This window comes from Silurus meridionalis, chromosome 9 (assembly GCF_014805685.1).
Source record: "Silurus meridionalis isolate SWU-2019-XX chromosome 9, ASM1480568v1, whole genome shotgun sequence".
Classification (NCBI taxonomy): Eukaryota; Metazoa; Chordata; class Actinopteri; order Siluriformes; family Siluridae; genus Silurus; species Silurus meridionalis.
The window spans coordinates 16,609,314-16,636,868 of NC_060892.1; the positions used below are offsets into that span (position 1 = coordinate 16,609,314).

The 27,555-nt window shown below is 36.4% G+C and overlaps 1 protein-coding gene across 16 annotated transcripts in view; it reads left to right on the top strand.

The window, feature by feature from the left end:
* Nucleotides 1–27,555, top strand: part of plekha7b (pleckstrin homology domain containing, family A member 7b) — a 114,849-nt gene that overhangs the window by 53,750 nt on the left and 33,544 nt on the right. For 13 of the 16 annotated variants that reach the window (XM_046857334.1, XM_046857337.1, XM_046857340.1 and 10 more), the window contains 7 exons: nucleotides 6,342–6,453; nucleotides 9,403–9,507; nucleotides 10,371–10,443; nucleotides 11,155–11,255; nucleotides 19,988–20,163; nucleotides 23,716–24,123; nucleotides 26,514–27,024. In XM_046857334.1, coding sequence (XP_046713290.1) covers nucleotides 6,342–6,453; nucleotides 9,403–9,507; nucleotides 10,371–10,443; nucleotides 11,155–11,255; nucleotides 19,988–20,163; nucleotides 23,716–24,123; nucleotides 26,514–27,024 — 1,486 coding nt within the window. Of the gene's footprint in view, nucleotides 1–6,341; nucleotides 6,454–9,402; nucleotides 9,508–10,370; nucleotides 10,444–11,154; nucleotides 11,256–14,514; nucleotides 14,731–19,987; nucleotides 20,164–23,715; nucleotides 24,124–26,513; nucleotides 27,025–27,555 lie in introns of those variants that run through there. The other 3 variants (XM_046857336.1, XM_046857347.1, XM_046857345.1) reach the window with 2 other exon arrangements.

The window sequence follows — 27,555 nt, forward strand, 5'->3', positions numbered from 1 at the left end:
CAAAAAGGCATGTAATAAATACTACAAAATACTTTTAAAAAAAAGGTAAAACTATGCTGCAGTGTTTGTTGAATCTGTGCAAGTTAAGCGTCTGTGCAAAGACTAAGTGTTTTATTGAGTCTAAATGCCTGAATCTCCAATTTTCTTTAAATGTCAGAAACCAGAAAAGACATAAGAAAAAGCATGTTTTTTTTAATAGTAAAAATAAAAATTACAAAAACATTTCAACACAAGAGCATGTGGAACTGTTAGAACTGTTGATGTCATAAACATTTAGTGTTTTTTTGTCCTGAATACTGAATGAATAAATATGTACACACACGCAAACACACACACACACACACACACACACACACACACATGCAAAACACACACACACACACACACACACACACACACACACACACACATTTGTTATGCATGTGGAGGTGGGAGTGGTTTAGCCACAGGCTTCCCAAATCCCACTGAAAAGCAGACACGGTTGTGAGTAAATCCTAGCCTGCGAACATGGATAAGGAACTTGATAAAGGAACTGGTTGTGTGTTAGGAATACTGTCCTCCAAGACACAAATTCTGAAGGAGGAGCATCATATGATGTATTTAGTGTTCATTTATTCATGCGGGTGGACACGTGACAATCACAAAATACAAAATTCAAAATCTTATTCCACATTTAGTCCGCATTTGTAAAATGTTGCGCTAGATTTTGGTTCTGGAAATTTAACCACAGGGGCATTAGTAAAGTCAGTGATGCTGGTATTCAAACTCATAAACAGATGCAGGTAGTGTTATTGTATTAAATCCAGAAATCTGAATAGACTAATAATATTCTTAGTCTGTGTTATAATAAGACAGCATTAGAATGTGTTTTTGATGGATACTTGAAAGCACTTCAAAGCCGTACCCCCTGTCCTCTACATCTGCCTCTTTCAAATCAACCACCTGCATGTTTTCCCTCACCACATCCATAAACCTCCTCCTTGGCCTTTCTCTTTTCCTCCTTTCTGGTGGCCGATGTACCCCATATCCCTCCTCTGCACATGTCCAAACAATCTCAATCTTGCCTCCCTCACTTTGGCTTTAAAACGTCCTACCTGTGCAATCAATCTAATAAACTAATTTCTAATCCTGTCCATCCTCGTCACTCCTAATGAAAATCACAACATCTTCAACTCTGCCACCTCCAGTGCTTCCTCCTGTTTTTTAAATGTAAATGAGAAATAAAATTGTAATTTAAATTTTGTTCTGCAGAATACATAATAGTTTTAGCTATTTAATTTTTTTTATTTTATATTTTGTTCTTATAATCAAAAATAGACTAAAAATAATAAACTAAATCTCCATGAACAGCAGATGTAAATGAATTCAAATACAGTAGCATCTCTTTACTTTTTTTTTTCTTGTTTGTTTGCACACGCCTGCACAAAGCCAGTATGCGACTGTATGATTGTATGTCTGCCATCATCAACACACCCAAATTACACCCCTGTGTGTGGGCAGGATCTAATCATCTGTCTCGGATCTAATCAGTCTCTCAGCCTGCTTTTTAAATACGCCCATCTCCTTCTTCCGAAAAGCGACACAGGTAAACATACAGAGAAACAAGGGCAAAAAAAGTTGAATAGGAAGCAGAAAGAAAAAAGGGAGAGATCTGTCAGAGAGAGGAAGTTTAGGACGGTGAGAAGATCCACCTCTGAGCTTCCTGATGTGATGTTTGGATTCAGGGCTTGGCCCACATGTTCCACAGGAAGAACCATTTATCCTGACCTCTAATGTGGAGGCAGAACAATAAAGGTGTGTGTGTGTGTGTGTGTGTGTGTGTGTGTGTGTGTGTGTGTGTGAGTAGTTTATCTCAGTCACTGCCTTGTTCCATAACTATGCAGCACTTGGAAAATGAAAGCATCAGCTTGTTGTGGGGTTTTGAAATCTGCTTAATCAGGTGAGTTCCAGCTGTTCATTCTGTTCATGCTGTGTATGTGTATTATATAGGTCAAGGTTTAACGCCAAAGAACAAATAAGATGACATTGTTTTTTTGTTTTTTTCAGCATCTGAATTTTCTTTTGGAATTGTCTGACTTTTGGCCGCCTTTATATGTAAGATTTGCAGAGTAAAGAATGTCAACCTGTGTGTCTGAAAGATACATTTTAGACTCATTAACATGTGACTGAATTCAGAGTGTATTTTAAAATCAGGGAGAGTTAAGCTTTAACTGCTGAAACAGGAAAAATGAATTTATGAATGTAAAAAACTTTGTAGCTCTTTAAAGCTGCCATGTGTAAAAGTCTATGGGGGTTGGTGCAATGTAACCATCTCTGCTAGAAATGTGCTATTACAAGCTAAATATAGTACCCCGTGTGTGTGTGTGTGTGTGTGTGTGTGTGTGTGTGTGTGTGTGTGTGTGTGTGTGTGCGTGTGTGCATGCATGTGTAAGCTGCATTTTCTTATTTACATCATTCACTACGTATTTCAAATTACTGAGTTAAACACTCTCAGAGACGACATATTCTTATTTCCCTGTTATTGTTGGCTCTCATGAATTTTCATACTTTTAGTCAGAAAAGTTCATTAAATCTACCATATGCAAGATTTTAGAATTTTAAATTTGTTTTCTCTGGAAAAAAAACTATTGAAAGTATCTCATGAACGTAACATGGGTTAGAGTAGCACTGATGTTATTCGAATTGGCAATATTTGGTTTGGGATACAGCCATTATAAATTAAATAAACTAGCACACGTCTGTATGTATTTTTATTACCAGACTCATGTTTTTATTGATTCTGATGCCTAACTGGGTAACTAGCTACCATCGGCTTTTTGGCAAATGCATGATGGTGATAATGATGATGATAATGATGATGATAATGATGATAAAGAAGAAGAATGTTTTCTGATCTGACAAACACTGTTAACTGTAAACTGACTTTACGTAACCTTTGGATTTTTTATATATATTTTAGTTTTTTTTATTTTTAATAAACAGTATTTCATGGCGGTACGACATACAGTATATTAGCAGGAGGTACTGTTTTTTTTTTTAGATGATCTAATTAGCTTGTTCATAATGTTACATTGCATCTTTTACATACAGTGTGAAAAGAGAGCAGATAAACCTGTTAATCCAAGACTTGCAAGTTTATCAAGAGTGCCAATACTCAACTTTATATACATGGAATAATACGATTACTTTAGCTTCCGAAAACATTACAAACTTTAAAAACAGAAAACATGAGACTTGGTAGCAGACTGGAGCCCTTAATGTTCCCAGTGAACTAGATAGTGGACTAGTGGACTATAATTGTGATTTTTGCAGTACCACTTGTACAAATCTTTGCACTGCATTTAAATGCATAGAAATAGCTTAAGGAGTTAAGTGTCACAGGAGTGCAAAGTGCAAGCATTTGTATAATTTTTATGTGTGACACATTGGTATGTGGTTCACTTGCTCCACCCACCCAGCTACACACACACACACACACACACACACACACACACACACACACACACTGACACACTGCTGGGACATTCTGAGTAACCATGATGCAGAGACCACACTCCCATTTAACTTTACACAGTCAGCAAAACAATGTTCAAACAAAACTTGCTACAGTTAACTACAGACTCAAAGTAGCAAACACCCGAATAATAAGCTCTGTAAAAAAGGTCCCCAGTACTATATGTGCTAGACTGCTGCTTTTTGAAATGTTTGGAGTGTTTTATTGTGCTCTTGATTCAAAGCTGTATCATGGCATGACCTCTGGGGTTTGTACGTTCCCTGAATGCCGCTCGTAGCCAAACACACATAACATAAGGCTCGGTTTCAGCACTGATCCTGATATAACCCTGTTAATGCCAGCGAACGTTTGCAACGCACAAAATCGGAAACGAAGTGTGTGTGAAACGTGTGTTGAGTGTAATCATGGTATCGGTTAATAAGCACTAATGATATGGTGTACATCCCAGCTCGGACACGTCTTCATACATTAATGCACTCTTTCACATTCAACAATTTCCTATAGCACAAATTCACTCACATTACTACTTCTTCACTACTAATACTAATGTGTAAATTTGTTATATATGAGAATATGTGTATTTAACACTTGAGTAAGGAGTTCATAAACCTGGCTACATTTTGATAAATCTAATCTATTTCGTTTTACTTCACTACATCTATAAAAACATGTCGTTCCTCTCTACTTTGAAGTGAATACATGATACATGTTGAATGAGAAGCTATTGTGAGACCACAGGCATAAGAATGATATGCAGGACAATGGAATTAAACTGCATCAGTGATTAAAAATACACTGTATAGACAAAAGTATTGGGACTGACCTTTCCAGCCATATGTGGTTCTTCCTGTTACCAAAAGGTTGGAGGCTCACAATTGTATATATTTGGTGTACATGGGTTGTAGTGAAAGATCTTGATTGACTTCCTATAGAGCTCTGATCCTAACCTTATTGAACACCTTTCAAAGAATTGGAATGCTGACTGTACCCCAGGCCCGGGCCTCACCTCACCTACATCAGTATCTGACATTATTAACACCCTTGTGGCTGAATGAGCACAAATAATCACAGGACTCATAGGAGGATAAGATAGCATCCACAATCCACCTGCAAGGGGGTGGATTGTGGATGCTATGTCATTCTCCTATGAGTCCTGTGGTCTCTCCGCTCCTTTCGGGGTCAGAGCTTACTCTATTTCAAGTGTGGCGGCCTCTAAGGCTTTGTCCTCTGTAGTGTCCCTACAAGACATCTGCAACACCATGGGCTGGTCCACCCCACTGATATTTGTCAGGTTTTATAGCTTTGACCTTAGTGCCACTCCTGGCCCCTCTGTCCTTCCACCTAGCTGTGCCCATCCACACTAGACAGGGACTGGTCAGTCTGGCGTTATTGGACTATCGTTCCCAAAGCGTTGTTGACGCAGCTCAAGGTTCTGTAAGGGAAAGTCTCCAGGTTACGTATGTAACCATGGTTTTCCGAGGGAACGAGACGCTGCGTCTCCATGCCACACTTCCTGCATCCATTCTGCACTTCCTTCCCTTTCAGAAGCTAGTGCTGGTTCCACTCTATGTGCTTTTGTCGTGATTTCACCCCAGCGGTGATGCTGCGCTTTACATTGGACTGATTACACACGTGATTCAGAGCGTAGACAATGCGGAAGCGTTCCTAAAGCAATGATGATGGAGCGTATTGTTCCCTCCTGATACCATTATTACATACGTAACCAAGAGACAGACTAAATGTCTAATGGGATTTTCAAAAAGCACATACAAATCTTATGGACAGGCATCCATATAGTGTAATTATCATTGATCAGTATTTTTTATTTATTAATACTTAAGTCCATTTAAAAATAACTATTGTATTTTTATTCATGTAGAATTGTAAAAGGAAAACTGTTACTTTTACTGGAGTCATATTTCAGCTGGAAATTAGTACTTTTACTCGAGTACAGGAATGGTGTACTTGTACAACCCCAATTCCAAAAATATTGGGACACTGTGCAAAACGTAAATAAAAACAAAATGCAACGATTTACAAGTCTTTAAATCCATATTTTATTGTGAATAGAATATGGATTTACAAGTCTTTAAATCCATATTCTATTCACAATAAAACAAAAAACATATAAAATGTTTACTCCATTAATCCAGGCACTATTGCACTCCCATACCATCAGAGATGCAGCTTTTTGAACTGAGCGCTGATACCAAGCCAGATGTTCCCTCTCCTCTTTAGTATGGAGGACATGGTGTCCATGGTTTCCAAAAATAAATAACAATTTGTTGACACAGTTTTTCACACATTGGTGAAGCTTTGCCCATCTTTACTTCTGCCTCTCTAAAATACACTTTTTATACCCAATCATCTTACTGACCTGTTGTTAATTCACATAATTAGTTGCAAAATGTTTTTCCAACTGTGGAATTTTAATAACAATGACTTTTTCCTTGATTTGTTGCAGCCATCAAATTCAAAATTACCTTATTTTTTCCCTAACATGGCACTGCACATTTCCACAGTTTAAACATATGATATGTTTTCTATTTTCTATTGTAAAAAAAAAATGGTTTTTAGGATTTGGAATTAATTGCATTCTGTTTTATTTACATTTTAAACAGTGTCCCTACTTTTTTTAGAATTGAGGTTGTAACACTAGACATTGATTAAATAGCCCATAACCAGTGTTTTATTTATTAGTCAAAACACCATTAAAATTTAATCTGATTTCGTGTAAAACGGGTTAAATTCAGTGGAGTGCTAATGTTCAGAGAGAATGACCTCCAACTGTCTGTGTTAATGTAAAAATGTGTGTTTTTTTCTGCAGAGGGAATTCCCACATGTCAAAACCGGCATCAGAGCCGAGACCCCCCAGCATGGTCAGCGAGTCCTCTGTAGCCGTCACCTCGTCCGTTGTGGACGCACCCTCAGGACTCAAGGTCAGGACTCTAATGTATAATGGTCATGAGCGAGGTCAGAGGTTATGTTCTGATTATAGATTTGTTTCATGCTTAAGAAAGGAAAACAATCAGGGGTGATACTGCCTGATATGTGGATTTCACTGTCATCATTCTTTCTTGGTTATATAACACCATACATTTGATATATTTTATTATAAATTATGTGGAGCATAAACACAATCTGAATATCAGCAAAAATCATATATGAAATATGTATATAGTATAATAGTATAAAATTAATTTCCTGATTTAATTCTGGCAAATTTTGGCAACTTTCATGCTGTATTACCGAATGACCAAGCAGATGTAATAAATTTTTTTTCATTGCAGGAAGAAAAAAAATCATTAACCTATTATAGCCTTGTCTCATTCATCATGATCATTGTAAAAGAAAGCAAAAATAGCTGAAGCAGATTCAACCTTCAGTAACAGCTATTAAAGTTATACTTTTTTTGAAACACATGGTATTACAGTGCACTGAGGGTAATGATGGTGGAAATGTCAAATACCTGAGCAGTTCTGGAATTTTTGGTTTAAGTCCAGAGTGAATCATAATTTGAACAAAAGTCGTGAAAAATATAAATATAAATTAAGCAGATTATTACTCTGTGATATAGTTTAGGTGCTTAAACTTTTATGTTTATAGATTTGAAATATAAATGGGTTCGACGATTAGAAGTGTCATATAAATTAATAAATTCTTTAATTAATAAAAAAGATTTTAGGCAAATTGCTGTAATATTGGAGGAATCATATATTTAAGGATGTGCTTTTGTAGAAAAATAAACAACTATGGGGTGGTAACAGAAACTCATCTAACTAAAATTAAGTGACACACACACACACACACACACACACACACACACACACACACACACACACACACACACACACACACACACACACACTTAAACCACCTTAATGAGAGATAGAAAGGCGTATAAAAAAATTCTTTAGGTGCCTGAAAGATTCTCCTAATTACCACAAACAGTCTGATGCGTATTGGCTCTGATCCTGGATCCTGGACTTGTGTGTCTGAGTAAGTGTGTGTGTGTGTGTGTGTGTGTGTGTGTGTTGTGCAGGTGTTCACCTGATACTCTATCTCTGGAAGCTTATTTGGGTTTGAGCTCTAACCAGTAGGTTTGGTCCACTGCCAGTCCATCTAACAGCTGTGGAGATCCAGACCCTGAAGATTCCCGCATTTGGATTTGGCTGGCTTTTATGTTCCCCGAAGAGAAATATGACACTGATAAATAATGTAATATAAAAATAGTTAACGTTTACGCTCCACTGGTAGCGGTGCCATCCATCTTTACCTGCAGCCTACGTCTTGTACAAGCTTTCGTTCATAAATTCGGCTCTCGTTTAACGGTCTATGTGAAAATGTTTGATGTCCAAACAACAAAATAAAACACCAATTTCATACTTCTTATACTTCATGCTCACATGAATATGGCGATAAAATGCAGTTAGTTGAATTCTTCCAAACACATTTACACTTTCAGGAAAGCTTACAGGGAGCGGGAAACAGCAAAATGGCAGCTAATAAAAAGAGAAAATGCACCTCTTGAGCACGGCATGTGCTTAGTCTTCCAATAATGCAGCTTAGCCACTGTAGTGCCTGCTACCGAAGACACTCACAGACTTTTCTTTCTTTCACAGGGTGCCATTACTTTGGCTAAACTTGACAGTGCAATCCGAATATGAAATTGTATTTACTGAAGTCACCTTGAAGATGAACTCGTGCGTCACTTGGGATTTTTCTGACTAATAAGATTTGGTGTACATTCCTCTAAAAATCATTTCAAAATAAATGTACTTGATAAATAAGGCCTGCTGTGTGTTGCTAAAATTAGTAACGGATTACAGCGAGCTGACAGATAGCCGATATGTTATAGGTTTGACAAATGAAGTGTTTAAAGAATGCAGCAGAAAACTGCCTGATATTTGCATTCTGTGTGTGTGTCTTTGTTCATCAGCAGGTGCATGGCAGGATTTATATTAAAATGATGTCAGCCCATTGACAGTTTGGCAGTTTTTATTAAAATTATTCCTTATGAATCAGCTTGTGTTATTAACCAGAGCTTCCGTGCAATGAGGGAGAGCGAGATAGGTAGGCAGATATATAGAGGGAGAAAGATCTACATTACATTGATGAAAGTTTGTGGACACCTGATCATAAGATTTATATGTGCTTTCTGAACACCCCATTCTACATTTAGTCTCCATTTGCTGTTATAATTTATATATAACTTCCACTCTTCTGGGAAGATGTTCCACTAGATTTTGGAGTGTGATTATTTACAGTTTGTGCTCATTTAGCTCCCAGAATGTTAGTAAAGCCCAGAAATGGCAAAAGTACACACATCTTCTACTTAAGTAAAAGTACAGATACTCATGTTTTAAAAGAATCTGGTAAAAGTTAAAGTACTGACTACAGTAAAATGTAAGAAAGTACAGATATTTTTGTAAAAAAATTTAATGAGTGAAAGTAAAAAGTTGTCTGAAAAATAAATAGTGAAGTAAAGTACTGATACCAGAGAAATCTACTTAAGTACAGTAACGAAGTATTTGTACTTCATTACTTCCCATTTCTGATTAAATCAGGTACTGATGTGGGGTGAGGAGGCCTGGAGTGCAGTCAGCGTTACAGTTCCACCCAAAGGTGTCCAGTTGGGTTAAGGTCTATAGCAGGCCACATAAGATGTTCCAACACATGTAAACCATATCTTCATCTGGCTTTGTGCACAGGGGCATTTTCTTGCTGGAGCAGGTTTAAAGATTGAATGCTACCGCATCTAAAAACATCCTGTACAATTGTGTGCCTCCAATTGTATAGCTGAAAAAATGTTCGCTATTCCCATACTTTTTTTCATATAGTATATATGATAATACATAAATTGTGTTTATTTTATTTTTCTTCTTTAGTCTTTAAAATCCAGTGGAAGAATGCACAGCTTTGGAAAAAGAGATCATGCCATCAAGAGGAACCCGAACATCCCTGTAGTCGTGAGAGGATGGCTGTACAAGCAGGTGAGCTTGCGTGTGTGTGTGTGTGTGTGTGTGTGTGTGTGTGTGTGTGTGTGTGTGAAAACATGTAAGCATAATAAATACACACATAAAAGCCTTGCACACATTTTTTGTGCCTAAAACAACACATTTATTTAATAATTTTTTCAGAATAAATATGCAGCTAAAATGCAAATTAGTGGGAGGAGACTATACAGAGGTATTTCAATCCAATCTTTGATCTGTAAAATTATTTGGGATTAAAGTACACCACAAAAGAGCAGTACATACATTTGCGTATAAACATTCCAACTATTTGAAAAGACGAGATAAAAGCATTTTGACATTTATTGTTTAAATAATGGTGTACTTTTCATACTTTTATATAACATTCATATTGTATTTTTGTTGCCCAGCAATTTGAATTGGTTTTGTCACCTGGAGTAACTTTAAACTTAAACTAAACAAAAAAAATGAAAAAAATAAATACATTTTATATATATATATATATAAAAGAATTCTGTCTCACTTGGGCTATCCAGCATTTTCACTGGAATATATATAATGAGTAAATAAAGCGTTAATAAATTGCAGAATGGCTGGATGTGTGTTTGTACTGTTTAGAAGTCTGTGTACGTCGCTGCTCTTAATCATCAACACACAGAATATTATTTCAAGCCCAATTCGGAAATTAGATCAATCCGGGTGCACAGGGGATGTTTTTTCCCCCGCAATTACATTTTGGCCAATATCCATACAAACAGAGCTTATTTAATTTACATTTTGGTCCTGGCTTGTTTTCTTTACTGTAAATTACAATTCTCTTACTAATGCTAAAGCTATTTATCATGAACGAGAGATGAATGAGCGAGGTGTTTGCTCTGCAGGACAGCTCAGGAATGCGGCTGTGGAAGAGGAAGTGGTTTGTGTTGTCGGATTACTGCCTCTTTTACTATAAAGGTGAGTCTTCATCACCACCACAGTGTGGTTAATTAAAAGAAAGGCCACTTTTTGTTAAGGAATAAAAATCTTGTCCATTTCATTCAAAAATTCTAAATAAAGGATGGAGCATATGCAAATAGATTTCTTTAGGGCCAGTAATCTGTTCTTAGGTTTAAATGACATCAGTTAGTATATTTTCATAACGTTTCTGCTATTTTGCAAATCCCAATAATGAGAAAATCGAGTTGTGATCTTTTAATTGTTACTATCTTTCTACTGTATGACCATGAATGGCTGCACACATTAATTAGATACTTTTTTTTAGGAATCGCATTGACTTGTAATCAGCATTGTACATAATTATGCATACATGTAGAGATTACCAAATGTAAAATAAGCTTTATCCTGATTCAGTAATGAAGACTAAAAACTCTTTGTAGCCACTTCCTGTTTTGGCGGTTCTACACCCCCCACCCCCTTCCTCAGGATGAAACTGAGATCATTTTGGGTGATGTTTTTCATCATATTGAGCCAAATGAGAACGTCTGCTCTGACATCTGTCTCTTCAGCTCGGAAACAATTACAACCCAAATTCTATTGTTTTTCTCTTTGTTTTGACTATTTCGAGGAAAGGCATGCCGTGTTGGAGAAGCGTATATACAGTTTTTTTTTTTTTTAGTATTTCTTCTTTTATTTGAGTTTTTTCTCTGTTTTTTGCCGTATCTATAGACAGTCGAGAGGAGACGGTTTTGGGGAGCATCCCGCTGCCGAGCTACGTCATTTCCACAGTGGAGCCTGAAGACCACATTAGCCGCAAGTTTGCCTTTAAGGTTAGTTGCTCATTTAGTCTGGTTTGGGTAAATTTTAGTCTCACAGTTCATTCTGTGGCACAGATTCAGCAGTAATTATAACAGATGTCTTAGGATTGATGTGAAATCCAGATCAGATTGATACCTTGAGCCGTGTGTTTGAATCTTCCTTCTAACCCTAGAATTCTGTTATATGGTTTGGAGTCGCTCTTACATAATTATATACAGTGCCCTCCACGATTATTGGCACCCCTGTTTAAGATGTGGTCGTGGACCTCTAAAAATTCTCCTTTTTCTTAAAACAACATAGAACCCAAATGCAAAAAAAGAGAAAAATCCAACCTTTTATTTAAGTACATTACTTTGGTGGTAAAAAAATCACACATTTAGAAAAAAAAACAAACCTTGAAATCATGTGTGCCACGATTATTGGCACCCCTAACAATTCCTCTGAAAATTTTTTTTTTTTTTTATATATTTTTCTGTAGTTGCTAAGGTTGGTCAGGGTATCTAGGGACTTTTAATTAGTAATTCATAATTTCCTGTTTCCCTGGGGTATAAATATGACGTGACACAGAGGCCTAATTCTCTTACCCATTTGTCAACATGGCAAAGACAAGAGAACACACCATTCAAGTAAGGCAGATGTGTGTCGACCTTCATAAGTCAGGCAATGGCTACAAGAAAATAGCCACTCGCCTTAACTTGCCGGTATCTACAGTCAGAGGAATCATTAAGAAGTTTAAAACAACTGGAACAGTGACAAACAAGGCTGGAAGAGGTCCCAAGTTTATCTTGCCACAACGCACAGTGAGGAGGATGGTAAGAGAAGTAAAAAAATTTCCCAAGCTCACCGTCACAGAATTGCATCAAAGAGTGGCATCTTGGGGTCACAGAGTCTCCAAAACAACCATCAGACGCTCTCTACATGCCAACAAGCTGTTTGGGAGGCATGCAAGGAAAAAGCCTTTTCTCACTAACACTCACAACGTAAACGTCTGGAGTTTGCTAAGCGGTACTGGGACTTCAACTGGGATCGTGTGCTTTGGTCAGATGAGACTAAGATTGAGCTTTTTGGCAACAAACACTCTAAGTGGGTCTGGCTAATGAGTATGCCGAAAAGCACCTCATGCCCACCGTGAAGTATGGTGGAGGATCTGTGATGCTGTGGGCCTGTTTCTCTTCCAAAGGCCCTGGGAACCTTGTTAGGGTGCATGGCATTATGAACGCTTTGAAGTACCAGGATATTTTAAATAAAAACCTGATGGCCTCTGCCAGAAAGCTGAAGATGGGTCGTCATTGGGTCTTTCAGCAGGATAATGATCCAAAACATGTGGCAAAATCTACACAAAAGTGGTTCAGCAGTCACAAACTCAAGGTCCTCCCATGGCCATCTCAGTCCCCAGACCTCAACCCAATCGAAAACCTGTGGGGCGAGCTAAAGAGAAGAGTGCATAAGAGAGGACCCAGGACACTGGATGATCTAGAAAGATTGTGCAAAGAAGAATGGTCAAAAATCCCTCTCTCTGTGTTCTCCAATCTTGTGAAATGTTATAGGAGGAGATTAAGTGCTGTCTTGTTGGCAAAAGGAGGTTGTACAAAGTATTAACATCAGGGGTGCCAATAATCGTGGCACACATGATTTCAAGGTTTTTTTTTTTTTCTAAATGTGTGATTTTTTTACCACCAAAGTAATGTACTTAAATAAAAGGTTGGATTTTTCTCTTTTTTTGCATTTGGGTTCTATGTTGTTTTAAGAAAAAGGAGAATTTTTAGAGGTCCACGACCACATCTTAAACAGGGGTGCCAATAATCGTGGAGGGCACTGTAAGTAAACAAACCAAAAATGATCAAATGTAGCATGAGAGGAGTGTAGTGCTAATATATTTTTCGACAAACTACATTTTTTTATTAATAAAAAACAAATAATGATTCTGACAGAGAAACAGTCAGCATACCAAATCACAAATCATAAAACACACCTGAACACTAAGAACCAGAGCTAAATTATTAAATCATATAGTTTAATTGTATCATATTGTTTATTTTCTCCAATGTAGCAGCTTAGAAAAAAAAGAAAGCAAAACACACAACATTGGCTGCATTTGAGTCACTTTAGATTCTAAACACTTTTTACTGTGGCTCAATTGGAAGCAAATTGATGCCGCAATGCTTGAACGCTCTCAGACCCCAGGTGTTATTACTGTGTTCACACCGAATAAATACCAGATGTGTGTGTAAGAAGTGAACTACAAAAGTACATGATTTTGTTTTGGGTTTTTTTCTTTGGGGGGGTGGTGTTTTCTTCGCTGATTAATCCAAGCATTCATTATACCTCTTGCAATTTCTCGTGTTTGTCTGCTAAGTGATCACAGGTGCTCTGCATGGAAACTTGTCTCGCTATTATGGTGAATTAACCGCTGATTGTGGTCAGTTTATATCCCTTACATACAAATTTACCTCTGTCGCTCTTCTGTCAGGTCTGTTTCTGAGGCTCAGTACAAAAAACAAAACCCCAAATAGATTATATTTAGAGATGGGCTAATAAGAAAAAAATTAAGCATTTCAGTGAAAACAACATGAAACCACAGTGTTGTGTTCAGGACAGTGGTATTCTGTAATAGAAAATAACAGTGCTGCGGGAATGTTTGTGAGATTGAGTGCGTCCCCTCGCCTCAGTGTTTTGTGTATTTTGTGTGTGTTGTGTGTGTGTGTGTGTGTGTGTGTGTGTGTGCACGTGACACGCCATTTCAGCCTCTTCGCATAGCTCATATTTCTGCACATGTGGAATGTGTGTGACAGTCACGCCATTAGGAGGATTCCTTACACACCCGAGGATCCCAAGATTTTTTGACATAAGAGCTGGCTTGAAACACAGACCACAATGGAAAGTCAATGAAATGACATTTAAAAATGTTTGCAAAACATAAAACGGATATAAAGAAAATCTAAACAAGGATAATATGTATATTTCACAACATGAAAATAGCACAACAGAAAAAAAAACATCTTTAACACTGTTTCTTAATCTAAAAAAATAACCTTGAGATTTATTCATTGATTTATTTGTCTATTTGTTTATATATTTGTTTGTTTATTGATTTATTTATTTAAAATGGCATTTAATACCCAATATAGTTTCATCATTTTAAATGCTTGTCTTTTTTTTTGTACCAGCTAATAGGGAATTGTGTGTGTGTGTGTGTGTGTGTGTGTGTGTGTGTGTGTGTGTGTGTGTGTGTGAGAGACCTCAGTTGCGTGCTTTTTTCCCACTTCACTGTCTCCGAGAGCTCATTTCATTCCTAATGACACGGCTATTAACTCCAATCCAATCGTTTTATGGAGCATCACAGTTTTTAAGAAAGTGTGTGTTTTATCACTCACTCTGTCTTTTTCGTTCCTGTTGGCTGATTGGCTCCTGTTGTGGCCCGGTGCATTATGGGAGCTACGTGTGCAATGGAGAGGCTCCTGAGTCTCCTGAATCTTGCATGAATAGGTATTTCTTTTACATTTTTTTAAACCATTTTCATTTAAGATCTGATCATTGACCAGTCCCACTGACCCCTCCTTTTGCCATTACTCTGATCAATCATTCTAACCACTGACCACTCTGACCTCTGCCATCCTTCTGCCCAACCACTTTTATCACTTCTTGTGCCATCCCTTTGCCTGATTTCTCTTATCAATCCCTCTGCTTTTTCTCTGACCGGTTCTTTCTGACCACACCCTCTGACATCCCACTAACCACTCCCTCTAGCATCCCTCTGACCACTCCCTCTAAAACTGCTTAACCACTCCCTCTGTCCACTCCCTCTAAACATTTCTCCATCAAACAACTCCCTCTGACCTCTTCCTAAGACCACTTCCTCTGAAATCTTTCTAATAACTCCCTATGACCACCCTCTCTAACCACACCTTTTTCCATCCTTCTGTCATTGATAAGATGACTTTTTTTTGGGAGCAAACAATAAACTCTTCCCTGATGCAATTTTAGGACCAAAGGTAAAATCAATTAATGCAGTCATTTATTTATAATATTATAATAAAAAGTCACAATATTATTATAAATGATTATATATTATTTTTACTGTAATATTTTCCTGTGATATATTTAAGTCTTGTATATGTATTGTTTAAACTGTAGCCTTAAAACACCATCGACCTTGAAGGATTTTTCACCTTCATCTTTACTTTCCTTCCATTTTCTGCTTCCTCTTATTATTTATTTATTTGGATAGCATTCATCTATCAGGTGTTGTTCTGGTGTGAGAAGGAATCTGGTATCTCTCAGTCCTGCACATTGTAATCAGATCATGCAAAACCAGGAAAAGCAGATTCAGTGAACAGTTCTATCTAATCGTGTTATATAGTGCTTATTGGTGTTTACTTATTCTTATAGCTCATTTGCATTTTATATTCAATTTAAGACCCTTTCAAAAATACTGCCACCCTATAAAAGAAAAGTTAACTAGTAATAAACATTTTAATTATGTCTTAATTAAATAATTCTTATAACTTTTTTATTTCATATTATTTTGATAAAACATGTTTTATGATATATATTTAAATATTTTTTCTTATTATTTATATATATATATATATATATATATATATATATATATATATATATATATATATATATATATATATATATAAATAATAAGAAAAATATTTAAATATATTTAAATATATATATATATATATATATATATATATATATATATATATATATATATATATATATATATATATATAATTTATTATTATTATTATTATTATTATTGTTGTTGTAACCAGCACATGCTCTTTTCTTTTTATTTATTTGGACTTGTTTTTTTCATGTGTAGCTTAATTCTGAGGAATTTGTTTTAGTCTTTTATCTTTTTGAGACCTTTGTCCAGTTTTTCTATTAGTCTTGAGTCTTTCTCTATTTCATTATCTTTCGTGACTGCTTTTTAATGAAGGTCCATGGATCAGAGATCTAATCTGATTTCATTAAAGGCTTTGGAAAGGTAGTGGGTGAAAAAAAATCTCTTTGGTGTGCACTTTAATCAACTGAGAAGTCCTTAATGGAAATTTTTGAAAAATAGAGAGGAGAGATGTCAATTCAGCATTTTGCTGCAGTGCCTCATTTCTGCTTTATTCAAACATTCTATTATCAGTGAAAAGGCATCATGGCTGCTGGTTTTAATAGAAATCACCTTAAACCAGATTAGGCTCACATAGACCTGACATTACATGGAAATGTAAGAGGTTATCTACATTTAAATTAGGATTTCATTCATTCATTCATTCATTCATTCATTCATTCATTCATTCATTCATCCACTCACTCACTCACTCACTCACTCACTCACCCATCTTTAAAAAGAGCATTTTGCTGATCATGTGAATATGGAGTCTATCATGGAAATAAGGCTGAGTGAATCAGTCAATCCATGGCAGTGAATCTTGCATACACTCATCACAGCTAGGAGCCATTTGAGTCAATAATTTATAATGTTTGTTGAAGGTGGGAAGTAAAACCCCAAGATGCTCTTATTTGGGTATCCACTTCTTCTTCTTCTTCTTCTTCTTCTTCTTCCTCCTCTTCTTCTTCTTCTTCTTCTTTATCTTCTTCTTTCGGCTTCTCCTATTTAGGGTCCCCACAGTGGATCATCCGTCTCCATACCCCCTGTCCTCTACATCTGCCTCTTTTAATCCAACAACCTGCATGTCTTCCCTCACCACATCCATGAATCTCCTCCTTGGCCTCCCTCTTTTCCTCTTTCCTGGTGGCTCCATCCTCAGCATTCTCCTGCTGATATAACCCATGTCCTTCTCTGCACATGTCCAAACCATCTTAATATTGCCTCCTTTACCTTGTCTCCAAAACGTCCTACATGCGCTACATCCTGTCTCTCCTCCACAGTCTTTTTGACTGTCCTTTTTTTTAATAATCTGCATGTTTTTGCGTATGATATTTGACACCAAATTCAATTTTCATAGACAATTCCTTTTCCCCCTGGCAATAAATAATTAAAATTATACATGATTCCGTTTTTTTCCTATTGATTTCTGTCATTACATTTCTATTATTTTTAGCATTTTATTGGTGTTATACCACAGCAATCTCCTACAATTACAGAGAATGATTAAGTCATACTTTTAAAAATAGATTAGTTATACATATATTGTGCAATTAACTAGTTTCTAATCCTGTCTATCCTCATCACTCCCAACAAAAACCTTAAAATCTTCAGCTCTGCTACCTCCAACTCCACTTCCTGTCTTCTACTCAATGCCACTGTCTCTAATCCATACATCACAGGTCTCACCACAGTCCTATAAACTTTCCCTTTCACTCTTGCAGATACTCTTCTATCACAAATCACTCGTCACTCTTCTCCACCCACTCCACCCTGCCTGCACTCTTTTCTTCACTTCTCTAACACACTCTCCATTACTTTGCACTGTTGACCCCAGGTACCTGAACTCCTCCACCTTCTCCACCTCTTCTCCTGCAACCGCACCCCTCCACTATCCTCCCTCTTATTCACACACATGTACTCTGTCTTACTCCTACTGACTTTCATTCCCCTTCTCTCCAGCGCATATATCCACCTCTCCAGGCTCTTCTCAACCTGCTCACTACTCTCACCACAAATACCAATATCATCCGCAAACATCATAGTCCTTGGAGACTCGTGTCTGACCTCATCCGTCAACCTGTCCATCACCACTGCAAACAGGAAAGGGCTCAGAGCCGATCCTTGATGCAGTCCAACCTTTACCTTGAACCAGTGCTGTCTCACTGTCCTCATACATGTCCTGCACCACCCTCACATACTTCTCTAAAACACCTGACTTCCTCATACAATACCACAACTCCTCTCTCAGCACTCTGTCGTACGCTTTCTCTAAATCCACAAACTCACAATGCAGCTTCTTCTGACCTCCTCGGACACAGAAAAAACTTGGAATTCCATACAGAGTTGGACGAATCAAATAGGATCTTTTGAAGTAATTGTGTGTGTGTGTGTGTGTGTGTGTGTGTGCTTGTGCCAACCCATCCACCTATAAAAGCAGATGTTTCTTTGGAGGTCTTTTGTCATCCTGTCATCTGACTCAGGAGTGATTCCAAAGCAGTAAAGTTTTTTTAATGACATCACGAACTGAGCTCATTCGTCGTCCAGGGTAACCAGACAACCCGCCTGCCTGCTTTGTGTCATAAGTCACAGTATTATAGCTGATGTCACTCTTCTCTCATTCTTTTTCTTAATTAATTTATCAATAATATAAATAAACGTAAAAACAAAAGTTTAACTGCAAGAACTCCAACACTTTATTGTTATTGTCTATTGAAAAAACCTTTAAAATGATTTTAAAGATGTGGTAATTAAAAATGGAAACATATATTAAGAGGAGAGAACGCACATGTTCACCCTACATGCTGATGCAGGGTGAGGAAGCCTGGTGTACAGTCAGTACTCCAATTAACCCAGAAAGTATTAAAACAGGGTAAAATTAGAGCTCCATAGTTGGCCACGCAAAATTTTCCACTCCAACCCATATAAACTTCAGTATATCTTCCTGTGCCTGGCTTTGTGCACAGGGGCATTGTCAGAGAGAATAAATGTTTGGGTCTCCTAGTTCAAATAAATGGAAACATTTTATATAATTGTGAGACTACAATTTGGGGAAGCACCACATATGGCTGGAAAGTGTGCTGATACTTTTGTCCATATAGTGTGTGAACCCTTATGATGTAGCTTTGTGTGGTCCAAGTTAAGGTTGTTTTTGCTTTGTGTGACTGTGTGTGTGCGTGTTTGTGTGTGAGACCGAGCTGGATAAATAGCTGTATGCAATTCGAAACGAAATCCAGGTTGTGATTAAAGCAAGAAGAGGAGCTCAGTCTTGTCATACCTCCTGATTCAGACAAACATAAGCAACATGGTGTCACATTTTTTGACTGTTTGTATTTGTGATTTCGTACACCACTGAATTACATGGATAACAAATGAATATAAATCAATGTCAGTTATGTTCACGTGATATTCCCAAGATATTGTGTTCATGTGTCTTTTTGACTGTACTTTTTTTTATAATTTGCATGTTTCTGCGTATGATATTTGACACCAAATTCAATTTTTATAGACAATTCCTTATTTTTCCTCACAATAAATATTTAAAATTTTATTGGTTTTATACCAAACATGCGGATGGTCCGCTGTGGCGACCCCTAACGGGAGAAGCCGAAAGAAAGTTATACCACAGCAATCTCCTACAATTAAATTGTTTAATTTGCTTAAAGAATGATTTAGTCATTCTTTTTTAAAAAATAGATTAGTTATACATTTAAAGCTACATTAATTGTGCAATGTTCATTCGGTTACTGTTCTCACGTACCTTATAGCAGTAACAAACAGTCCTTCTTGTCATTTTTGTCACCTCCTGAAGATGTAAAAGACACTGACATTGGAGACTCCTTCCATAAATATTAAATAAACAGAGCGATGAGGTCACTTGTTTTTTATTGTTTGTTTATTAGCAGAATATGTACTGTTTGAAAGAGTCATAGTGAATGAGCTTTTACTAGTGAGTGAGTGCATAATGTTAACCTGTGATTTATGGCTGCTGTTATAGAAAAGTAATCAATTTCCTTCTGACCAATCAGATTTCAGAATTTAACAGCCCCCTGGGATTGGTTTGACTGATTTGGGCCTCTATTTGCTTTTCTCCCATTGTCTCTCCCTCTGTCTCTGTTTTTTCAGGCGAGTCATACAGGCATGCGCTCGTACATTTACAGTAAAAACTCTGTGATTGGCTCACAGGCCGAGCATGGCGGCATGAGGACCTACTTCTTCAGTGCAGACACGCAGGAGGACATGAACGGCTGGATCCGAGCCATGAACCAAGCAGCCCTTATGCAGAGCCACAGCTTAAAGAGGTCAGAAATCACTCTCTTCCTCTTTTTATGCACAGTTTCCATAACTTTTGGCAAGTTAGCGCAAAAATATATAGATAAGCTGAAATTGAAAACAGACAAATTAATAACAAAATTAATTAAAAAATTTAATGCCATTCGTCTCCACCGTGCACAAAAGTTCTAAACTGCCATTTTTCTTTCCAGAGTGCAAAAACATATTTCAGATCAAATTATACTTTTCCGTAAAATTCACTGAATTTAATACAATTAAAAATTAAATGACCATGAAATAATATAAGGTTTACTTTTGTACTTTAATTTTTTTTTTTAAATATATTAATGGATTAATAGATTAATGGTCCTTTTCCTGGACTCTCAGGTCATTGTGGAGTTGAGGGGGGAATCTATGCTTCCTGCAGTGTTGCTTTATTTTTAATTGATCTCACTGAAGCTGCATGACGTCAAAAGAAGCAGCTGCTTTTGGTCAGATTGACTGTTGTGTATCTCTTTGAGGTGTTTTTCTTTTTTTTTCCCTCCAGAATCACTTAGTCACATTTCTGCTGTAATTCTGAAACTGGTGTAGCGTTAAACATGGAATCGACTGTAAACCCACGCTATTGATCGTAAACCTTTCGAGGTTTAGCACGGATTTTCCCTGTTTCGGCTTCCGCTTAGGACATTTGCACAACAGCAAGTTGTGTTTCAGTCTCCAGAAGTATCACATTACAGAATCAGTCTCAGATTTTTTTGTTTCCACAGATTTTAACATTGACTACATCCTTAAAATGTTTTTTTTTTTAATGAACAGAAAAGTGTTGGAGTTGCTGCAGTTAAACCCAACAATGGTTTTGCAATTATTTATATTATTTATTGAAATATTGTGGAAAAAAATGAGAAAAGAATTTATTGAAACCTTTAGAAAGCATGACATCGGCTCTAATACTGTTCATTTCACATGAACAGACTTTAATCAACATTTATTTCCTGGTTGAGATCTTTAGCGCTTACTTGACAGGCTTTTTCTAGTTTATTAGCATTAATAGAAATCATACTGGGATCCAAACCCTTTTTTATTTTGCCTTTATATAAGAATAAATAGATTTTATTTGGGGTTCTACAAAGTTATGTTTGTTATATGTCTTCTTTCCTTTTTTATTAGCATTAAATTAACTTTATATTCAAGTCTAAGAAGCCTAATTCTGTGTATGACCCGGTTTTCATAGTACTTATTTTTTTATCTTATCTTTCTTATCTTTTTATCTTCATCTTATCTTATCTTTGAAATTTTCTAATTGTTTATAAAGTTTATTGTGGTGTTGCACATTAAACAGTTTCATAGTTTTTCTGTCAGCATTATGGAGTCTGATATGGTAATATAGACCTGCATTTGTTTCCTCTCTGTATTAACAGAGACATTTAGAAGTTTTAAAAGTGTTATGTAGTATCCCACAAATCTTAGGCTCTCTCAAGAGTGTATAAACTAACTAACGATCTCCAGAAAAAGGCCCTCAGCCAATTTTTTTATGCATTAATCAAACGTTTCAAAACATATGAAGTCAAATATAGTAAAGCTTATAAATATGCTTATTTATAATATTATGTTTTATTTAGTTAAACTTTTTATCTTTTCGATGCTTTGCAGTAATGCTGAAAGATTACAGATAAATTCATTATGCCACTTTTATTGTTTGATTTTAAGAATAAATATGCAAAACAGTTTGCTGCATAAACAATTTAAATAATAATAAAAAAGACAATACTGTTAAAATTTATGAAAGTAATGACTGTATGTACATCAGACATTTAGTATTAACTATTGTTGTAGATGCAGAGCTTTTCAGAGATTTTCAAAATGATTGCGCCATCTAGAGGACAGTGTTACTCATTACAGGGACACACTGATTTCTAACATTTACAGCAGAGGTGTCCAAAATTTTTTATTTGAAGGGCCCAAAATCTAACTCGATTCAAGGCTGTGGAAAAAAAAAATGTTGCATTATGCCAAACATTAATACATTTTGTTATGGTTCCTCTCATTCACGATTTTTTAATAAAATTAAATAAATAAAGAAACAGAAAACATTGTACTCTGCTAATGGTATTTTATTTTCAAAGTTCTAGTACAGTGAAAATTGTAGTACAATGAGAAACAATCCATTTATTTGGACCTGTTGTAGAGCTCTGACTTCAACTTTACTGAACATCTTAGGGATGAATTGTAATGCTAACAACACCTTAGGTCATATGTCATGTGTGGATGTTCATCTGTGGTTGTATTTACCGGTACCTAATTGTAAGACTTGATAAGACCAGATGATTTTAATTATGTCCCGATGAACAGATATGAACATCTCAATGTGTGTGTCATTGTGTGCAGTACAATTTTTTTAAATAACAATATCAAATAAAATATGTTTTATGGGTGTTGAGCAGTACAGTAAGATTAAGACGGGAAGATAAAAAACTACTTAATATTAAAATTCTCTCATTATGCTGTAGACAGAGACCCCTTTTAAGCTGGAGAAGCTCATCGTGTCTCCATGAAGAAGATGAGTTGTATGTTAAATGAATGCAGAAATCTGAGCTGCTGCGTTTCCTGTAATTGCATACATCATTAACGAGGCTGCTTTTTTAATCGTGCTCTTCACTGTTACTTGAAAGCGATATTGCAAATTGGAAGTGAAATACTTCACAGAACATGAATACTCATCAGACAGAGTTATGGTTCCAGCACTGATGATTGATATTATATTCCTGTAAAATCACATGCTAAAGCATTTATTCTTCTCATACCACACTGATTTGTCGAGGATCTGGATCAGTGATGGATGAAGTACACCTGTACTTCCTGTACTTGAATTAATCCTTGTACATCTCTCCTTGAGTAAAAGTACAAATATTCTCTCTTTTGAATGGACTTATGTATCAAAAGTGAAAGTAGTGATCTATGAATCATTGATGCAGTTTGGTGTTCGATTCTCCTGCACATCATAACTTGTTAAGAAGATAGTTTTTTGTTGTTATAGACACACAGTGAAAGAACCCTTACTCCACATAAACTCTCACTAGATCCTTGGGCTCACACTTGTGGTCTAGCATCCCATCTAAAATAGAGAGGAATTATGTGTTTGCAAAAATAAAGCACAGAACTTCAAAACAGTAATCAAAAGTACAAATAATGTACTGTAAAGTGAGACTTTCAACCTTTTTAATCTCTCAATAAAACAAGTTCCTATTCTCACTCACACAGCTGTAAACACTGGTGTGTCTTTTAACCGCTCTCTTGAAATTAATGACAGAAATGCATGAATTAACAAATTTTTTCTACCTTGTATCAAAAGCTTTGAAAGAAAAATCCTATCAGACTTCAGAGTTCAAGCTATTTTGTATAACCCATCAGAGCGTTTTGCTTCTTTAAAAAGGGTATAGATATATATTTGATGGCATGTCGGTAATATCATTAAAATCTCAAGTCCTTGATTCGATGTCCAGTGCACATGCTTTCAGCGAAAATATTATAATTAATTCATTATTAAAAAGTACTTAAAATATCCCCCAATTTTTTCCCCACAGAGAAACTCCAAAATTTGAGCAGCAGGCTATGCCTCAGACCAATCACATGACAGCAAGCAGCAACAGCACTGCCCACGCTGATGTCCTGCACCAATCAGGGTGGGCGGAGGTGACAGAGCGAGAGCCCAGACATGAGCAGGAGGTAGAGGCACGTGTGGAAGTTCCGGTAAAAATTGTCTACGCAGGAAATGGAGATGCAAACGGTGTTTCTCTGGAATCTGGAGCTCCAACTCGAAGCTCATCATCCATTGCTGCTCAGAGGAACGGTACACACAGCGAGCAGAATGGTGGCATGGTGTATCAGAGGGCTGTCACAGCCCGGGCAGACACAGAGAAACATGTGCAGAGGAAGACGGCATTGGCACAGGTGGAGCACTGGGTCAAAGTTCAGAAGGGAGACCCTAAAAGGTAAGTTCATACATTGAGAAGATTGTTTGTTTTTAACCCACTACCTGTGAAAAATAAAAACAACAACAAATAATATGAATGTTTCCTCATCATAAGCTTTACATTCTTTATTGAATAAATCTTTTGCAGTTTGGCCTTTTCACTAACAGAAGAGTTTGTTTTTAGGCATTCGTGATGGCTTTATGTATCGTGGTTTAAAAACATTATAATTCATATTTATAATATTTCATATTCAATATAACATCATTTCTTTTATGTGAAAACATTGCACTAAAGTGATTCTTATATCAGATTATATCACCATTAAATCTTCTCGTGAAGCACTATACAAAGTGTTTGTGATATAATGTGCTTTAACACTGCTTTTATTGCATCATTGTAAGGATTTATAATGCAGAATAAAGACTGAAGAGACATGATTATGACATCTTTATGAATTTGTTATAACAGATTTAAACAGATTTAAAATGCAAAATGTGATCTGGGCTGACAGACAGGCAGGCAGGCAGGCAGGCAGGCAGATAGATGGATGGACGGACGGACGGACAGACTGACGGACTGATGGACGGACGGACCTTACAGACAGACAGACAGACAGACAGACAGATAGACAGACAGACATGAGTTATCTCACAATGAATCACACATTTTTATCTGTTCTAAATGTAACTTAAAATAATACATTTTTATACGTTTTTAATTTTCTAATTAACATAAGCATGGACAAATATGGATGCTTTACGCAAATGTATGATTATTATTAGTGAAACCATACTTAACACAGAGCATGAAGACAAAATATTCTTGTAAATGTTTTAAAGTTATTATGGTGTATTAATTTATGTAAATCATCAGGACATGTTTCCACACAGACGGTCAATGATTTGATACCGGAGAAACTGTACCTCTTCTTACTTAAATACGGATTACAAAATCTGAAAATATTTGTTCGTGAACGGGTAATAGACATTTCGAGCTTTCTATTAATATATTTATTCAAGTACTCACCGAGACTCAGCTTGTTTTATTTATGTGTCTGTGAAGAGAGGTGAAACCGCAAAAAAAGCACCCTGTATATTTTACAAAAGCACAGCATTTTGTTATTATGAGTGTATACAAATAAAAGTAGACCCTTTACAGATTCAAATTATGTATTGCTCTTATCTGTAGATCAAAAAAGTGTAATTTAAGTTCATTTCGGCGTAATGAGGAAAAAATGCCAGAAAAACGTGCCAGGGCTATTGTATGTATCATGGCGGATTTTGGGGCTGATTTGTTTAGTTTACTGATTAAAAACTGGTAGAGTTTATTTTTTATATACATCTGAGTAAAGAAAAGACATTGTTAATAAACGTGTTGCGATAATTTTGTATTATTTATATATTTTTATTTGTAATAAAAAAATGTAAGTTAAAATTCATTTGCGTTATTTTTAAAGCTTAAATTAATATATTAAAACCAAATGATAACAAAATGTTGTTACCTAATGAATGTATCCAAGCTGAACATCCACCATATAAAACACAAGCAGAGAAAAGATTGCAAAGATGTCTTTGTTCTCAGTCATGTTTACATCACTGACTCCCTCTGTCTCATCCACGTTAACCCCAGATTTCTTATTGCCTTGTTGTTGTTCTTGTCTTGCTCATTGTGCGCTTCATAAACTAGTCTACGTGTGTGGTGTGTGAGAGTCAGGAAATGACACACCAGTGGTACTGTAGATTGAAAAAGCCGCAAAATGGCAGGAAATCGGCTGATGGGCTGAAAACGGTGTGCAATAAAAACAAAAAGAATTCACCAAATAGTTTAAAACTAAAGTAATGGGTCTGGTTTGAAAATGTAAGAAGTAGAAAGTATAGATATTTGTGTAATAATAGTAATGAGTGAAAGTAAAAAGTAAAGTACTGATACCAGAAAATTCTACAAAGTATTTGTACTTTAATACTTCCCTCCTCTGACCATGACCCTGTCGCTGGTTCACCACTGTTTCTTTCTTGGACCACTTTTGACAGATACTGACCACTGCAGACTGAGAACATCCCCACAAGAGCTGCAGATAAAATGTTATTCCAAAATATGTAATATGTTTTGATATGTTTTGTGGAAACAGAAGCCAGTTGCACAGTTGCTTTGGTTTTACATTTTCAATTATTGAGATTGATAGATAGAAAAAAAAGCCCTACTATATTGTTTTTTATTTGCTTAGGAATGTATTTGCGTGGGGGGACAAACCTTTCCCTGAAAATGCACTTTGAATGTTAATAAAGCTTGTCTCTAATGTAAAGTGCCTGTGATTTTAATTGTATGTCATTCGAAAGCTAAGTTATTGTTTAACATAAATTAATTTTTATAAGAGTCATTTCATGATGCTTGTCTCTCAATCTTTTTAGCCATCCTGTCACAGAGTACACTCTCCCCAGACGCACTCCTCCCCTCCAACCCAAGCTGGTTGTGACCGAGTCGTACCAGTCTCTCCCGAAGAACGTTCGTCGTCCGTCCACAAGCTCTCCCCCAGTGGCCCGCGACATACCCAGCGACTATAAGTATGCCCACGATCGTCTCAGCCACTTTCGCATGTCAACAGATGAACGTATGGCCGCTAAAGAGGGCATGGTGTGGCAGCTTTACGAGTGGCAGCAAAGGCAGCGCTTTCGTCACGGTGGTCCTGCAGCTCCACCTGTCTTCACCATACCCGACTATGTGGACGCATCTTCCTTCAGGGTGATGCTGGAGGTCCCGCGCTCAGTGTCCGTGCCTCCTTCACCATGCGAAGTACCGCCCTCCAAACTTGCATCGCCCCGTAGACCTCACACCCCCGCAGACAGAGTGACAGTACGACCCATGGATGAAGTATCGAGCGTAGATGTGGTACGGTCCGCCTCACCAAGGGCCGTTTCCAAGGTGAGAGGTTTCTTATTTAGCAATCAAATACAAACCTGATGACTTGTGTCTGTATGTGTTTCAGTGCACGTGTCAGCAAAGTCACAAAGACACATATCTGTCTTTTTCAGAATTAATGATTCAAATAATGAAAAATAATAATTAGTACTACTAAATAATTAAAACTAAATTTCAAATAAAATTATAGCATTAGTATTAATTAGTAAATACCTACATTTTTAAAGCATTTTGAACAGTTTTAAACATTTGGCAAGAGTTTATGATAAACCTTACATTAAAGGTTTGGCACAATGATTTTTTTACTTTATACCTATTTTTTTCTAATATTTTTTCCTAATTATTATTTTTGAATAGTAATATATTTAAAGCAGTCAAACAATCAGGTCAAAAAATTTAAGAAATTGTAAGTTAATTTATTTATTTATTTATTTATTTATTTATTTATTTATTTATTTATTTAAATCAGAGATGCACTTTGTTTTTGCAAGCTTTTTCTAGATTCATGTCTTTGTGGAACATTTTCTCCTTCGT